Raw genomic sequence first — 16688 nt, 5'->3', positions numbered from 1 at the left:
GAGAGAAAGCAGGGGCCTTTCTACTCATTCCCTCTCTCCCAGACTGCCTGTGAGCCATCTTTGTGACATCACATGCCAATTATGAGGATGATGACTTCAAGCAGCTGGTTGCCTCACTACTGAGGCTCTAGAATTTTCTGGACACTATTTAGTGGGCATCCCCGGGCTCAAAGAAGGCATTTTTGAACTCAACACAAAGGTGATATGGTCTTGGGTACAAAATGCTCCTGATGCTAGTCTAGCTCAATGGCTACTCAGGGTACCAAAGAGAAACATGAAATCAAGCTGGCCAGCAAGAAAGAGGGGCCCCACCTAAATCTTCAGCTGGTCTGAGTATGGATTCCAGAGAGTTCCTGAACCAGCACAGTGACCAAGCTGTGAGCCCAGGTCCAGGCCCCCCAGACAACTTGCAACCACAGGATCAAAACCAAAGCACAGAAAATGAGGAAGAAGGCAACGATGTTCTTGGGCTTGCCTTCCCAAGAAAGCTTTGGATGCTAGTAGAGAACGACACGTTCAAGTCTGTATACTGGAACAACAGCGGCGACACTGTGATCATCGAGGCAGAGCTTTCTGAGGCGGAAATTCTTCACCGGACAGGCACAGAGAGATTTTTTGAAACGGACAGCTTGAAGAGTTTTTTTCGACAACTTAACCTCTACGGATTCAGCAAAATACGCCAAACCGACTTTCCAGATCACTTTCCAGGCAACAAGAGAATGATGGTAAAGTAGAAAGTTACCCATTTTCTCTGTTACTTGAATAGCTCCATAATACACCAAGATGAATGATATAATGAGAGCATTTACATTTCTGAGGAAAACTTTTTTTAACATGGGATATTATTTATGGAAAGATGAAAGTATAGACTTTGAAAGTACAGATTTTGATATTAAACTACAATCCCTTTAGAAATAACCTGCAGGCATGACTGAAATCGCCAAGAGACCAGTTAATATTACACAATAACTCCTTAAGTTGGGATATATTTATTTTTAGTGAGCTCATGATTTAGGGCATGATGAAACCTGCCAGCAATTTTAGAACAAAACTCTTTTCTCCGTAGCAAAATGAAACCATTATGATTGTGTGAGAATACTTTTTTACTAGAATAACTAAAATGTTCAATTTTGTTCCAGATCTACCGCAACTCCAATTTTAAGAGAGACAACCCTCTGCTCCTCCAAAATATTCAGAGAAAAGGCAACTTCAAAACTGATGACCAGCCAGTGATCTCTCCGCCAATTCCAAAGAAACAGAAGCGGGCTGCTACAAGACAATCCCAGAGATTCCACAAGGATAATTCCATGCAAGAAACCAAACAAAATTCCCAGAAACCCCCCCCCCCCCCAAATGTTCAGGGACCCAAGGGCAACTCGACTTTCAAGTTCTCTAGTACCTGGTCTTTCAGCAGTGTAATTGGGCCTCCCATGGAAAACTGTCCCCGTACTCGGTTAAATATTCCAAGTGGGGAGGGCACCACCCAGCATGTTATGTCTGCACCTCAGGCTACTGCCGGACCTGCAGGTGCAGGGGCACCGCCCATGGGCCTCCCAGTTTACCCAGATGGTGCTACCATAATGTTTTTGTACAACACCTGTTACTCGATCCTGCTGGCTGCCATTTCAGTCATGTCTCCAAATGAGCCCTTTGACGGGCAGCAGGAGGGTCCCTCTGATTACCACTGTGCGCTCTGTGAACAGTTCAAGGACAATCCAGCTCCATGAACTCACAGACTGCTGGTGAGTGAAAAAGATGACCATTTTGTAACGATGACCCTATTTTCAACTTTAATAAAGAAAAACAAATCCCCTCGAGGGTAAATAAACAATTTAAAAGAATCGCGAGTCTGTGTTATTCCTCACGCTCTAGGTTGGACACACCTCATCAGCAGAAGCCAGAGGAGGCTAAAAATCCTTTCCCAAGAAGTTTTGGTCTCCACTGTCTTCTTTCATCTCTAGAAGTAGCATTTTTCACACACTCAGCAAAGAGTTTTACTAGGGAGTGCTGAGGGCAAGCCTAGGAAGATCTGGACCCTTGAAACTTGCCTGCTGGTCAGGAGACAGACCAGTCTCACAGCTGACCTCTGGGGTATCACCTAACATCATCAATGTATCTTCAAAAAGGAGATTCTTTTCCTTGCAGGTCCCCTCCATGTTGCTAGGAATTTTCTGATCAACAGCTGAGTGTCTTTACACAAGATCTAGGGGGCCTCCAAAGAGGCCATCTGCCAAGGGTTGTACTACCACCACATTCTGGCTTGGAAAAGAAGGGCCATTCCAGTCAGTGTCCGGGGGCAGGAGAGCGAACCCATCATTCTCAGAGAGGAGGACCTGTAGAAACTTTGCTAATAAATGACACACACAAGAAAAAAGAAGATTTGCAACAAAATAATACAACTTATCACTTTTCAAAGTCAAATTCTAACACTGCTGTATTTAGGATCGTTTCTTTGGACGTGAAGGAATGTGTAATATGTGTAACAAGCATGCTTCATGAACCAAAGAACACTTTTACAACACAGCAAGGGTAATCTGGAAGAGCAGACAGCCACTCTGTTTCAAATTCTGATACTGTTTTTACTGTGCCTCAGTCCATCAATGGCTGGTCCCCATCGAGAAAAAAATACAGTCAGTGCCCAGTTCTAGCCTTTTCACAATGTCCCTGGATGCTGTTCAAAAAAATCTGAGTTTTGACCAGAATAAAGACAAGGGAAAACATATAAGGGAGTCCCCAAACACTAAAGAGTCATCTTCAATGTGTTTATTTATCCAATTCAGAAATTAGCAGGGCCAAAATCAGTGGCAGTGCTGAGATTCTTACTAGTAGCTTTTCCTTTTTTATAAAGGTCAGAGTTGATGAGCCCAAAGAGACATCTCACAAAGAAAGCCTTGCTCCATTCCCCCCCACCCCCCTTCCCCTTCCTCTAAGCAGAGACATTTATTTGCATGAACAGCACTTAGTGGGTAGCACTCAGTGGGTAGCACTCTCAAACGCAGCAGCAATTCCAATTTCATTTGATTTATATATCTGATCACGATGGCAGAAGACATTCAGCTTGCTTCTCCCTAATGTTCCTCTCAGGAGCCCATGCTAAGTCAGGCCTCCTACCTGGAGGGGATTAGGCACTCGGGGATGTCCACCTGGAATATATCCTTTCCCCCTTTCCTAGGTATGGGCTCCAGTAACCACCTGGGGTTTGAAATCACAGTCAGGTACTTCTGTTTCAGGTTGGTCAGTATGGCTTGATTTTCTAGTTCCACAACCTCCTCAGACGTTAAGTCTTCAGGGCATTGTGAAGTTTCCCCAATGTCAATGAGCCCTGCACACAAAGAGAAACACAGAGGTGTTTTTCACTTCCATAAGCCAAAGCCTGGGTGTGTGACATGACTATTCAAAGTTACTGTCACTACAAACTAAGATGATACCGTCAAAAGGAAATTAGAATTGAATTCCTTTTACTGAGCATTTATGACTTTCCACGCTCTGTTCAGGGGATCTGGGGGAAGGCAGAGGGAGGGCTCCAGAAACAAAGACAATGAGGGCTTGTCCTCAGTGAACCCACACAGATAATAGGTAGGTCCAAGCAGAACTGTCAAGGGAAGCAGTTACAGATTAGAAGGACACCAGCTGCTATGGGGAAACTTACAGGCAGACGAAGCCTACGCTGCTCACCAGGTAACGGGTGTGGACCTGATGTCAAACCTCTCAACGCCCAGAGGTCAGGGGACCTGCCCAGGATCCTATAGGCAGTGAGATTAGTGCGGGCGTGTGAACCCAGGCAGCCAGTGTGACACTTAGAGGCCATCGCAATCTGCTGTGTGCTGCCTCTCCTGGTCTCCTGATACATATGCACACACATATGTAGATATGGACCTGTCTCAGCCTCTCAGATCACACATGGAGAACTGAGGCCCAGAGTGGAGAAGTGATTTATGCAAGGTCACAGAGTCTGTCTCGGGCAGGGCCCCAGCTGGATATCTAGGCCTGCCGAACCCTAACCCAGTGCCCCTTGCACTGTTCCACTGACCCACTGAAGCTGCTTACTTAAAGAAACCACAGCAAACACAAAACCAACCATATAGAAAGCAGAAGCCCCTGAAACTCCCCAGTAAGATCCTGGGTGGTAGCTTTTGGAGGGATCCGAACAACGTTTAGCTTATCGTGACTTGCCAGCAATCACGCCTCGGCCAAATCTTTCCCCTTCCTGAAGCAATGTCTGAATCTGAGCAGGAGTCATCCTGAGCCTCTCCACCAGCAGCTCCCACCAGGCATCATCTTCCCAGTCCCTTTGAGCAATGTGGATGGCGATGGTACAGTTCTGGTGGCTGCTTAGCAGGGGGCGCCAACGTGTCTCCATGGTCTTGACTCGGTTCAAGACAAAGCCAGCGTAAGGCTGCCGGAAAGAGAGGCAGCTGAACTTCATCTTGTGCTAACTCTCTGGTCCTTGAGTGGCCTATGGAAATACAGAAGCACAACATGTAAATAAGCATTGTGCATCCCTGGGGGCCCTGAAACCCCACTGACCTTGCTGCCCGGGGAGCAGAGAGCATTTGTTCCTTCTATCTATCAACACTCAGCTACTGATGTCCCACGCTGTGGCAGGTCCAACAGAAGGGGCTGGGATTTAGATGACTCATGGTGTAGCATGGGGAGAGTGTGTGGTGAGTGCAAAGACAGATCACATAGAGCACTAGGGGAACACCAAGGACGGAGGGTCCCTCGGCCTAGTGAGAGCCAGGGCTTCACAGCCCAGTGGGGGTCAAAGAACCATTTTTAAAGACCTGTGGCTTTAGCCCTCTTCCATGCACACAGAGACACTGCAGAGCTTTGCTTCTTTTCTTGTCCCACCCTGCCCATGCCAATAAGGCCCTGCAGGTCCCTGATCTTCCTGGCTCTACCCAAGTCCTCAGTATCCAACCCCAGCTTGGCCTCCGGCATGCCCGGTGATCTCACAGGACCCTGGTCAGGTCTCTCCAACCCTGTCCTTGGGGTGCCGTGCACCTCAAGCCCCTTCCCCCAGCACTGCTCTTTCATTGTCAGCAGATAGCCCTGCCCTTGACCTGAACCAAGAACCATGAGGCCATCAAGGCATAACCCATAATGAGAGCAAGAATAATGGGCACTAATTTGCACACAACTTCTCTATGCCAAGCCATGGATAATTGGATTTAATCCTCAAATAACCCAGTGGGGTCCGGACTCCGGCCATCCCAACTCAACAGTGGTGGAAAACGAGGTGCCAAGAGTGAAGTGATGGGTACAGGATTATAAGGTCTCTGACTCCAAGTAGCCTGCCCGACCCGTGCCTCCTCTGTACTTGTGCCTTGGGAGAGGTCTCCCTGCTCCTTTATGGAAGGCAGAGCTGTGCAGTGGAAGGAACACAGGCTGCAGGCCCAGAGTGGCACGGGCTTGAAGCTGGAGCCTCAGCCCCGTCACAGCAGCTTGTGGGGCCTCAGTTTCCACACAGCTGTAAAGCAGGGAGATGAGGCACCGAGAGCAGCTAGCCCAGTTCTTGACATGTAACAGGACAGTCTCAAATGGTGGCTCTCATTGTCATTGTCGTTCTTATGATTGGGCCTGTAGCCCCAACCCCTGGCTCTTCACTGCATACAGGTTCCCCACACAACTCCAAGTTGGTTAATCTCTCCTTCTTGCCTTTTCTTAATTGCATATACTTAATCTCAATTGTCTTCTGTTAAAAAAAACAAAAAAACAAAAAAACAAAACACCAACATGCCCAGCCTTAGAAGAAAAGGCCTCGTTAGGACAAAGCTGCCTGGTATGGACTCATTCCCAACACGCCGTCCTGCGTGGCTCCGTTTCCAGATCTTCTGCCTTCCCTTCTGTTTCTGGGGAGCTGTTCCTGTTGCTCACTCAGGCCAACCTGCTCTCCACTGGCTCTGGACCCCAACCCTGTTGCTCACTCAAGGATCTTCTTCCTGCCACTGTCCACTCTTGTTCTGGCATCATCATGCCCCACTACAACTAAATGATTCCATTTTCAGATAAACATTCAGTGAAGAGAAACTCTCCCGAGACTGTGTGTGGCTCCGGCTTGCTGCCTCGCTTCTCCAAACCCTGCACAGCAGAACTCCTCAGAAGCCTGGCCTACACTCACAGCCTCTACATCCTCTCCTCACATTCTGGCCCCACCATTCCAGCCCCTCACTTTATATTCTGTTCCCTCCACTGCCCTCCAACACCTGTCACCCCAGGCTCCAATGACCAGCCCCATGCTGGTTCTGTCCTCATCTTACTGGACACTCAGCAGCACCTGACATGCCTGAATGCCCCTCCTTTCCCTTTCTCTCTAAGCTTCCAGGTTGCACCCTCGCCTGCTGGGCCTCCCATCTCAAGGGCCACCCTTTTTAGTCTCAGCCTTAAGCAACCAACAGACTCCTGGTCCCCAACCACATCCCTTGCACCTAAGTGGCATCACTGCCTACCTGGTTGTTCTAGTCCCGGACCTGGCAGCTTCCCATGCTCCCCCCTTTCCCACACCTGCCTCCCTCCTCATGTCAGTGTTGTCTCCAAAGGCCAAACCTGACCCCTTTCCATCGTCTCCACGGCCACAATCCTGGTCCAAGCCCTCAAAATCCCGCTGCCTTCTGAAGCAGTCACCTTTAGAGGAGTCTTTTCCTCTGCATCTACCTTTAATGTGTCTCCCAGGCTTCCCACCCCAGCTCTTTTCTCTCTCTGCTCCAGCGTGTCTTGGATCTCTTTGAGTCTGAAGCAATCCAGCGACCTCTTCCCAGGGAAGTTGTACACACGCAACATGAACTTGCAGAGCATTTCAGGGGTTTCTCAGCTCTCCCTCACCCCAGGTTAAGGGCCCATTCTCCGCCCACTCATGTGCCCTAGCTGACCTCACCCTCCCCTCTGGAATCAATGACCCACTACACTGCCCTCTAGACCTCTCTCTTTTGCCCAGACCTTTCTTCTGAGCTCCGGACCTAAAGATACAACTGCCCACCAGGGCTTCCACTGGGATGTCCCATGGGCCTGCCAAGTTCAACATGACCCAAAATGAATTGGTCTTCCCCCAACTTTCTCCTCCTCACAGGTTCCCCATCTCAAATGAGGGGAACACTCTCAGGCACCATGCCTCCAAGGCAGAGGCCTAGTTGTCGTCCTAACTCTGTCCCCCTTACACTCACATTCATTTGAAGGCCCCTGTCCGCTTGAAGCTTTCCCTTTCCCGCCTTGTAAATCTCTCCTCTCCATCTTCACTGCTGCGACCTTACTGAGGTCCACGTCTTTTCTCACCTGGATTACTCCAAATCTCCTCACCCAAATCCCTGAGGCTGGTTTTTCTTTCCAACAGCTGATCCTTATCACCGCCACCCAAGTGAGCTGGCCAGAATTCACATATGATCAGGCTGCTTCCTGCTTTAAACCCATCAAGGGCAGCCCAGTATATTCAGAGGAGTCCACAGGCCCTTCAAATCTGCCTCCTGCTACTTCTCCAGACTCTGACCCAGCCACTCCTTTCTCCACCCCACACAAACTTCAGCCATGTTGCCCTAGCTGTATATTCTAGAAGCATCAGGTTCTCACTTGACTTGGGATCCTGATACACGTTTTCTCCCCTAGTCCTGGCTGAGTCACCTCATCTTTCAGGATTCAGCTCAGATGTCACCTCTTCCAGGAAGGTTTCCTGGACTCCCTCAGCTGGCTTCAGTGCCCAGCCCTGTGCTCACAGAGCAATCTGTACCTCTATCAATTAGAGGGCTGCACTCAGCAGTTTGCACATCTGTCTCTCCTCTAAACGGGAGCTTCCTGAGAGAAGCATTGTCTGAATCCCCACCATCAAGCAAGTCTGTCTGCTGAGTGCTCTGAATAAATGAAAGAATGAATGAAAGAGCAAGAGACAGTGAGACAGTAAGACTCTTGGAAAACCTCTGAGGAGCCTTAACATATAAGAAGGAAAAATAGGCAACATACAACTCACTAATGCATGGCACATTCCACAGTTAGAGGCCTTTACTCTTATTGCTAATATGAGAACAGCTTTGCTAGTGTTTTGTTTGTTCGTTTTCTGACTATAAAAGGAACACTGGCTCACCACAAAAATTTTAGACCATATAGAGCAGGATGCAAAGGGATGCTCATTTGACATCCCCCTTTCCAGAGGTCAGCAGTGAAGCTTCGGTTTATTTTCTCCCCAAACTGCTGCTTACACACATATGGGCTGTGCTGGTTTGAATCTGTTATGTACCCCAGAAAAGACTATGCTCTTCTGATCCTTTCTTGTGGGGGCAGACCTATTGCGAGTGGGACCTTTTGATTAGATTGTTTCCATGGAGATGTGACCCAGCCCATTCAAGGTGGGTCTTAATCCTTCACTGGGGTCCTTTATGAGAGGATAAAAGGCAGAAACATTTTGGAGAGAGTTTAGACAGAAGTCCAGAGACATTTTGGAGAAAGCCATGGAAACCAGAAGCTAAACCTGGGACAGAAGGCCCAGCAGACTCCGGCCATGTGCCTTCCCATGTGACAGAGGAACCCCAGATGCCATCAGCCTTTTTTCAGAGAAGGTGTCATCCTGTTGCTGTCTTAACTGGGACATTTTCATGGCCCCTGAGCTGTAAATTTGTGAACTAATAAACCCCCAGTGTAAAAGCCAATCCATTTCTGGTATACTGCATTCTGGCAGCTTTAGCAAACTGAAACACAAGCAAATACACATATGATCAAAAGACATCTGGTACACACTGCTTTCTGAAGCATGATTTTGCCATTTAACAGCATTTCAACTACATTCTTTCATGTCTATATATTGTCTATCTCATTTTTCACTATATGTATGGTATCCCATTGCTGGCTGTCACATAACTTATGTAACTGTTCCTCTACTGGTGGAACTCACAGATAGCTTCCCATTTTCTGCCACTACAGACAATGCTACCACAAACATTCATTGTCTGAAGACATGTTCAGGAAGACGTCTGGGTAACATGGCAAGCACATCTAAAATTCAGATACAGTCTACCAAAACTGCCTTCCACAAAGGCTCTACTGTGGATGCATTACCAACCATGAACACCAGTGTCATTTCCTCACACACTTGTTGACTTTGACATCATTGTTCTGTGTACTCTTTGACAACCTGATGGGTAACAAAGCCTTGCCTGCTGTGGTTTTCACTGGATTTGGATTACTTTTGAGGGAGGCAATGTCCCCCATGTAGCCTGGCCATTTCTATTTCTTCTACTGGAGTATGTGACCAGACTGAAGGTTTGCCTAGTTTCCACCATTCAGTTTCTTGGTCAACCCTTATCCCAACACCTCAAAAGCACAATAATCTAATCTGAACTGTGTGAGTGGAATCTCTAGTGAGAACTGATGTAACTGTAAAGTTACATCTCTCGAGCTGCAGGAAGTACCTGCTTCATGGGCTGCAAAGGAAATGCTTTTCCACTTGTCTCAGCTTCTTCATCTGCACAATGACAAGAGGGATAATAAGAAAAGATCATTAAGTATGAGACAGCAACCATTGGCTAATGGTACCAGAAAGGTGTTGTACTCAGCAGGGTCTGCAGACCAAGGACATACAGAAGGGCCCAAATGACGGGAGGCCAGACAGAAGGCTGATGGGAAACACACACACACACACACACACACACACACACACACACACACACACACACACACACGACCGCCTCACCCATGGTTCTGCTAATCACGGCAGCCGGTCACACACACACACACACACGACCGCCTCACCCATGGTTCTGCTAATCATGGCATCATGGCAGCCGGTCACACACACACACACACACACACACACACACACACACACACACACACACGACCGCCTCACCCATGGTTCTGCTAATCACGGCAGCCGGTCACACACACACACACACACACACACACACACACGACCGCCTCACCCATGGTTCTGCTAATCACGGCAGCCGGTCACACACACACACACACACACGACCGCCTCACCCATGGTTCTCACACACACACACACACACACACACACACACACACACACACACACACACACACACACACACACACACACACACGACCGCCTCACCCATGGTTCTGCTAATCACGGCAGCCGGTCCCTCCTAACCTGCTTGGGTCAGGAACCACATGATGTGCTAGCAACACAAAAAATCCTTTCCTGCCAATGTGCCCCATTCTTAGGGGAACACTAACCCGGATCCAAGAGAAGAAAAATGACACCTCCCCTTCCATTGTCACATGGCAGTGACTGGCCTTGGGGGGGGGCTTACAATCCCGTTCCACTCAATTTGCTTGGATTCACGTTGGCAGGCCATGCTGGGCGGGGTGCCACGGGCAAAAGAGCTGAGCACCGCACAGCCTCGGGCCTTGGTGAGTTCCCAGCCTGAAAGTCCAGCGGGAAAGCCAGGAGGGCATGGTAAGAGATCGAATCAGTGTCTGTGGACGTGCACGCTTGCGTTTCTATACACAGACCTACGTACACCGCCGGGGCACATACTTAAGAGGCGCGCGGGTGTGAAATGTTTGGTGACAGGAAGGGACCGAAAAGGGAGGACTAGAGCATTCCCCACCCCACTGCCCCGGAAACACCAGCCCGGGGAAATACCGTGCCGAAGGCGGCGTCGGTCTCACGACCTCCAGGTCCACCCAGCCCTGCGCCCACTGGGTGGGTGAGGCCGCCGGCGCCAGGAAGACGTCCCTACACGGCGGGTCAGGGAAACGACGTAAACCGCGGAGGGGGGCGGGGGTGAATACCCGGCCCGCGTCGCTACTGCGCAGCCGCCGCGGGTGACCGGCGCTCTCCGCCCTGGTATAGCCACAGAGTTCCTTCCGGCCAGTGCCGGAAGTAAGCACGCAAAGGCATTTCCGTACGCAGCCTCGCAGTACGTATATTCGCAGTACGTAGATACGCAGTACGCAAGCGTGCCATGCCATGCCCACAGTCTCTAGGAAGTGCTGTTGAGACCCGAGACCTGGAGGCCCGCGGCTGCGGAGGGTGGGAGGAAAAGAGATGGAGGAGAAGGGGAAGGCGGGGGACGGAGCGAGGTGGGGGAGGAGTTGCGAGCGGAGCTGGATGTAGAGGAGCCGCGGGAGGAGGAGTTGGGGGAGGAGCAGGGCAGAGTTGGGTGTAGAGGAGCCTGGGTAGGAGGAGCTGGGGGAGGAGCAGGGTCATGCTGGATATATGGGAGTTGGGAGGAGGATGTGGGGGACAGAGCTGGGGGCCGAGCTAGGGGAGGAGCAGGGCCAAATTGGGTGTAGAGAAGCTGGGGTAGGAGGAGCTGGGCCATGCTGGAAATACAGGAGCTGGGAAAAGGAGGAGGTGGGGGGGGTGGGCAGAGCTGGGGGCGGAACAGGACCAGGCTGGGTATAGAGAAGCTTGGGTAGGAGGAGCTGAGCTGGGGCAGGAGGAGCCTAGGGTGGAGCTAGGGGAGGAGCTGGGCCAGACTAGGTGTGGAGGAACTGAGCGTGGAACTGGGAAAGGAACAAGACATTGTTGGATGTACAAGAGCTGGGGGAAGGAGGTGGGGGACAGAGTTTGGGGCCGAGCTGGGGGAGGAGCAGGACCAAGTTGAGTGTAGAGGAGCTAGGGTAGGAGGAGCTGTTGGCAGAGCTAGGGAGGAGCAAGGCCATGCTGGATAAAAAGGAGCTGGGAGAAGGAGGTGCGGGTCAAGCTGGGGGCGGAGCAGAGCAAGGCTTGGGTATAGAGAAGCTGGGGTAGGAGGAGTTGGATGGGTCTGGGTGAAGAGGAGCTGGGTAATAGGAGCCTAAGGGCCAAGCTGGGTATAGAGGGTCTGGGGTAGAAGGAGTTGGGGGCCTAGCCGAGGTAGAGCAGGGCCAGGCTGGGTTAGAGGAGCTGGGACAGGAGGGGTCTAGGGTAGTGGTAGGGGAGGAACAGGGCCGGGCTGGGCGTGGAGGAGCTGGGGCAGGAGGAGCAGCGCAGGGTTGGGTTTAGAGGAGATGGGGTGCAAAGAGCAGTTCTGGGCTGGGTTTACAGGAGCTCGGAAAAGGAGGAGGTTGGGGGCAGAGCTGCGGGCCCAGATTGGGGAGGAACATGGTCAAGGTTGGTCAGGGGAGCTGGGTACTGAGATAGTGCGGATCTTGGGGAGAGGCAGGACCAAGCTGGGTTTAGAGGAGCTGGGGTAGGAGGAGGGAGGACAGAGCTGGGGTGGATGTTGGGGAACAGCATGGGCCTTGGACCCCCTGTCAGCTCTCCCTTCTCCCAGCCACTCGGTCTTGACTACCAGTGGGGTCCTGAGGGACTAGCTTCATCAGGTCTTTTGTGCAAGTGAGGAGAAAAATCCCCACTCTTTTTCAGTGCTGCTGCTCCTTACACCTGACTCATCCAAACCAGAACCCATCTCCCCCTTGCACCTCCCCTTCCCTTCCCTTCCCTTGCCTTCCACATTTACTTGACAAACAAGTTCTATGTTCCTGACTCTGAAGTACTCGATAAAAATAACTGCTCCCCTTCTTGCAGCCCCACTGCCACTTCCTGAGTTCAGGCCTCATCGCCTGATGTCTGCGCTGTTACCACATGAGCTTCCTAATCAGCCTATGGCTTCCAGTCTTCCCTCCCTCCAGTTGGTCATCTAAATTATAAATGTATCCCCGTCAATCCCCTATTGATGGCTTCTCCTGGTTAAGTCCAAACAGCTCAGGGGAACCTGGGAGGGCCTTACAGTCTGTCTCAGCTCTTTCTTCCCTCGTTGCCTAACACTCATCTGGTTTGCCGCGTGCTCTCTAGTTCCCAGTCACTGTTTCTGGGCCCAGCATTGCCCTCCCATGCCCCCAGGCTTTCACACATGCAGTTCCCACAGCCTGGAATGGCTCACCTCTTCTGACAAAATTCTGTTCCTCCTTCAGGGTGCAACTTTAACATCACCTCTATTGTACCCCCAAAGAGCCCTTTGCCTCTTGAGTTCTGCACTCTGTACCTTCCTACCTACCTACCTTCCTTAGGCTCCTCTCACCAGGGTTGCGATTGTTCTCTTTGAGTCTGTGGCCCGCAGGGTCTCTGAGCCTCTTGAAGGCCAGGACTGTGTCATTTCATTCCTGTAAGCCAGTGCGCAGGACACAGGAGTTGCTTAGTAAATGTTGACTCAACAAAGAACTGCTTTCTCTTTTTCAGTAAGATGCACCTGCTCTCTCCTTGGAGAAGCTCGAGGAAACAGGAATGCTGGACGTGAGGTAAGTGGGAGAAGGTACCTGTTTCAGTTTGCTAAAGCTGCCAAAATGCAATATACAAGAAATGGGTTGGCTTTTTCAGTGGGGTTTTATTAGGTTACAAATTTACAGTTCTAAGGCCATGAAAATTTCCAAATTAGGGCATCAAAAGGAAGACAACTTCTCTGAGGAAAGGCTGCTGGCATCCGGGGTTCCTCTGTCACATGGGAAGGCACGTGGTGACATCTGCTGATACTTCTCTCTTGGGCCCTGGTTTCAAAATGGCTCTCTCAGTTTTTGTGCATCCTTGTTGCTTCCCCCAGGGCGTTTTCTTTCTCGGCTTCTCAGCTCTCTGAGTTTCATCTGTCGTTTATCTTCTCATAAAGGACTCCAGCAAGGGGTTTAAAGACCCACCCTGAATGGGCTGGGTCACATCTCCATGTAAACAACCTAACCAAAAGGTCCCACCCATGATAGGTCTGCACCCACAGGGATGGATTAAAAGAAATAGGCTTTTCAGGGGGACATAACAGATTCAAACCAGCACAGTACCTTTCTCATGGGACCTCAGGCCTCAGTGTTGCCAGGGACCTTAATGATTCCTGGGCCCAACTCCCATTGGTACAGGGAAATCCTCCTCGGCCGTAGCCCCATGAGTGGTTACCAGTTTCTGGCGGACACCCCAGAACCTCCTTATAGGAGTTTCAGATCATGAGCTGAGGGTCCCACAAAATGGTGGGCTTTTGTTCTTCCTGCACCCTGTTTGAAAAAAACAGGACTTGCCTAGTGAGCTAGATAACTCCCCAACATACAGCTGTAAGTGAAGGAAGACCTTGACTGGACTCTGTAAGTGCTCTCTTCTCTAAGCCTCCCAGCTCCTTGCTCTCATGAGTATGAGTACGCTGAGAAGTAGGGCGCAATTAGCATGTTGGTTCATGATCTCCCTCAGGAGCAGAATAGCACAGGACCCAAGTGAGGTCTGATAAGGGGGAGAAGTCCATGTGTAGTAACTGCACTCTGTTCTCTGGCTTGCAAGGCCAGTTCACCGTTGCAGTGGATGGGCCCAGGAAGAATAGCTTCACCGTGTTTGGGGAGGTGGGATGGAGGAGTTATTTGGCTATCCCTGTGTGGTGGTTTGAAACTGTATGTACTCCAGAAAAACGTGTTCTTAAATCTAATCCATTCCTGTGGGTGTGAACTCATTGTAAGTAGGACTTTTGATGAGGTTACTTCTGTTAAGGTGTGGCCCACCTCATTCAGAATGGGCCTTAATCCTATTACTGGAGTCCTTTGTAAGCAGAATGAAATTCAGACAGAGAGAGAAAGCCACAGAGGGAGCAGCCAGAAGCTGAACATCAACAGAGCCTGGAAGAGAAGGGAGAGACCAGGAGAGGCCGCCATGTACCTTGCCATGTGACAAACTAAGGACAAAGGATCGCCAGCAGCCAACCCCCAAACGCTGCAGTCTCTGGGGAGAAAGCATCACCTTGATAATGCCTTGATTTAGACTTTTTTTGCTAACCTCAAATCCATCAGGCATTAAATTCCCATTGTTTAAGCCATCCCTTTGCATGGTATTTACTTGAGCAGCCAAGGACATGAAAACACCCTGTGAATAAGACCAGTTGCAACTCGCTATTGATTGCCTTTAAAAATTAAAGACAGCGTCAAACCTTAAAGTGATCTCATCCCTGACCACCATGTAGTGTCCTCCATGTAACAGTCTCTTCACCTGCTGTTCCCCATTTCCTCTCATTAACAAAGTCCTGGCAGAAACAGCTATTCCGGTTTGCTAATGCTGCTGTTACGCAAAATACCAGAAATGGATTGGCTTTCATAAAGGGGGTTTATTTGGTTACACAGTTACAGTCTTAAGGCCATAAAGTGTCCAAGGTAAGGCATCAACAGTAGGGTACCTTCACTGGAGGATGGCCAATGGTGGCCAGAAAACCTCTGTTAGCTGGGAAGGCACGTGGCTGGCAACTGCTCCAGAGTTCTGGTTTCAAAATGGCTTTCTCCCAGGATGTTCCTCTCTAGGCTGCAGCTTATCTTCAAAATGTCACTCTCAGTTGCTCTGAGGTCCTTCTGTCTGTGAACTCCTTTATATGACTCCAGTGATCCAACTAACACCTACCCTGAATGGGTGGGTTAACACCTCCATGGAAATTATCCAATCAAATGTTTCACTCACAGTTGATTGAGTCACATCTCCATGGAAACAATCAAAGAATTCCAATCTAATCAACACTAATACATCTGTCCCACAAGATTGCATCAAAGAACATGGCATTTTGGGGGACATAATACATCCAAACTGGCACACAGGCCTTCACTCCCTCCCTTCCCTGGTCATCTCTCAGCAGGTCGACTTTTACCTCCCCAAACAATTTCCACGCCTGTCTTCCATTTGATGCCCCTTCCTTGGGTGCTTTAGAGCTCCCGTGCTGCTGTCAGCCAGCTGCTGAGAGCCGGGGACTCCTCATGATTCTTTTCCTGTGCTCCCTCACAGCACTGTCACCTCCACAACTTGCCCTGACTCACGGGGTTAGAGGTGAGTCTGTCACTCAAGCTCTGCTTTCTTCTCTAGACCGTGATTCTATTCCCACAATGCTACCTGTCTTCCGTTTCTGAAGTCCTTGTTGTTTCCAGGGACCACTTTTTGCAGCTGTGTATCACCAGGGTATTGCCTCCTTTTCCCAGACCATATCACCTGCTCAGAAACTTCATCCCATTCTCACCTCTGGATAGCACCCTGGAGAACTCACTGTCCACCCTGACACGCCTTCTGAGCACTTGCCTTTATGGTTTCTACTCCTCTCCGGGGCTCTCCATTGCCAAGGTCCGCCCACCTCCTGGGCTAGAGCTGTACCTGGGGACTCACCAGCACTGGATGACTGTGTGTTAACCATCTCTGGCTCTGCATGCCCTCTCTCTAGCCCAAATTTCTTCCTCCAGAGCCTGGTCTTTATGCTCAGTGTGATTTCTACATTCCTCCCATTCTCTGAGTCTGTCACCCCATTCTCTTCCCTTGCCTTCATACTCAGTATCAAGACCCAAACTACACCTTCAAGAACACCACCATGCTCCCTCCCCACTGGACTCTCTTGCTTCTTTGATTCTGAGGCCCAGGATAAAGGTGCCCTCCTCCAGTGAGGGTTCCAGTTTGCTGCTGCCAAGCGTTTTGGGACCCCACTGGTGTGGGACTGGTTTGATCCAAATTAATGGTTTTCCCTTCATATGCTTTTTAACCCATTGGGTTTCATAGTCTATGAAGTGCTTCAGGTTTCTATTGAGTTGCTTATCCTTTTTTTATTTTATCAAATTATAGGAGCACTTTGTGAAGTCTGGGTACTAATCCCATTGTTCTAGTTTGCTAATGCTGCCATTTTGCAAAACACCAGAAATGGATTCGCTTTTATAAAAGAGGTTTATTTGGTTACCAAGTTACAGTCTGAAGGCCATAAAATTTCCAAGGTAAGGCATCAACAATAGGGTACCTTCACTGGAGAAAGGCCATTGGCATCCAGAAAACATCTGTT

The 16688-nt window shown here is 49.8% G+C and overlaps 2 protein-coding genes across 5 annotated transcripts; one reads left to right on the top strand and one right to left on the bottom strand.

Moving 5' to 3' along the window:
* Positions 1-335: 335 nt before the first annotated feature.
* On the top strand, positions 336-1727 carry HSFX3 (heat shock transcription factor family, X-linked member 3). Its single transcript, XM_037820938.1, has 3 exons — positions 336-725; positions 1140-1203; positions 1528-1727. Exons 1-3 carry the CDS (start codon positions 336-338, stop codon positions 1725-1727), a joined length of 654 nt encoding a protein of 217 aa, XP_037676866.1.
* Positions 1370-10758, bottom strand: EOLA1 (endothelium and lymphocyte associated ASCH domain 1). Of its 4 annotated transcripts, none has more exons than XM_037821484.1 (4): positions 10741-10758; positions 9390-9442; positions 4174-4456; positions 1370-3322 (listed from the first exon to the last, which is right to left on the bottom strand). In XM_037821484.1, the coding sequence occupies exons 3-4, from the start codon at positions 4424-4426 to the stop codon at positions 3108-3110; spliced, it is 468 nt and encodes a 155-aa protein (XP_037677412.1). In that variant the 5' UTR covers positions 4427-4456; positions 9390-9442; positions 10741-10758; the 3' UTR covers positions 1370-3107. The 4 variants fall into 4 exon arrangements, with proteins under 4 accessions (XP_037677412.1, XP_037677411.1, XP_037677413.1 ...); XM_037821483.1 differs by lacking the exon at positions 10741-10758 and adding an exon at positions 10055-10458; XM_037821482.1 differs by lacking the exon at positions 10741-10758 and adding an exon at positions 10592-10729 and having other exon boundaries at positions 1371-3322.
* Between the last annotated feature and the right edge of the window lie 5930 nt (positions 10759-16688).

Source organism: Choloepus didactylus, chromosome X (assembly GCF_015220235.1).
Source record: "Choloepus didactylus isolate mChoDid1 chromosome X, mChoDid1.pri, whole genome shotgun sequence".
Taxonomy (NCBI): Eukaryota; Metazoa; Chordata; class Mammalia; order Pilosa; family Megalonychidae; genus Choloepus; species Choloepus didactylus.
The sequence above is the reverse complement of the archived record's forward strand: the minus strand, read 5'-3'. Positions and strand labels throughout refer to the sequence as shown.

What these genes read in the sequence shown, in the direction of transcription:
- HSFX3 (XM_037820938.1), top strand. Translation starts at nt 336, where the DNA reads ATGGATTCCAGAGAGTTCCTGAACCAGCACAGTGACCAAGCTGTGAGC. An exon ending in CAGGCAACAAGAGAATGATG is followed by an intron (nt 726 to 1,139) that starts GTAAAGTAGAAA and finishes ATTTTGTTCCAG; the next exon opens with ATCTACCGCAACTCCAATTT. An exon ending in CCAAAATATTCAGAGAAAAG is followed by an intron (nt 1,204 to 1,527) that starts GCAACTTCAAAA and finishes CCGGACCTGCAG; the next exon opens with GTGCAGGGGCACCGCCCATG.
- EOLA1 (XM_037821484.1), bottom strand. Translation starts at nt 4,426, where the DNA reads ATGAAGTTCAGCTGCCTCTCTTTCCGGCAGCCTTACGCTGGCTTTGTC. An exon ending in TGGCCGAGGCGTGATTGCTG is followed by an intron (nt 3,323 to 4,173) that starts GCAAGTCACGAT and finishes CTTTGTGTGCAG; the next exon opens with GGCTCATTGACATTGGGGAA.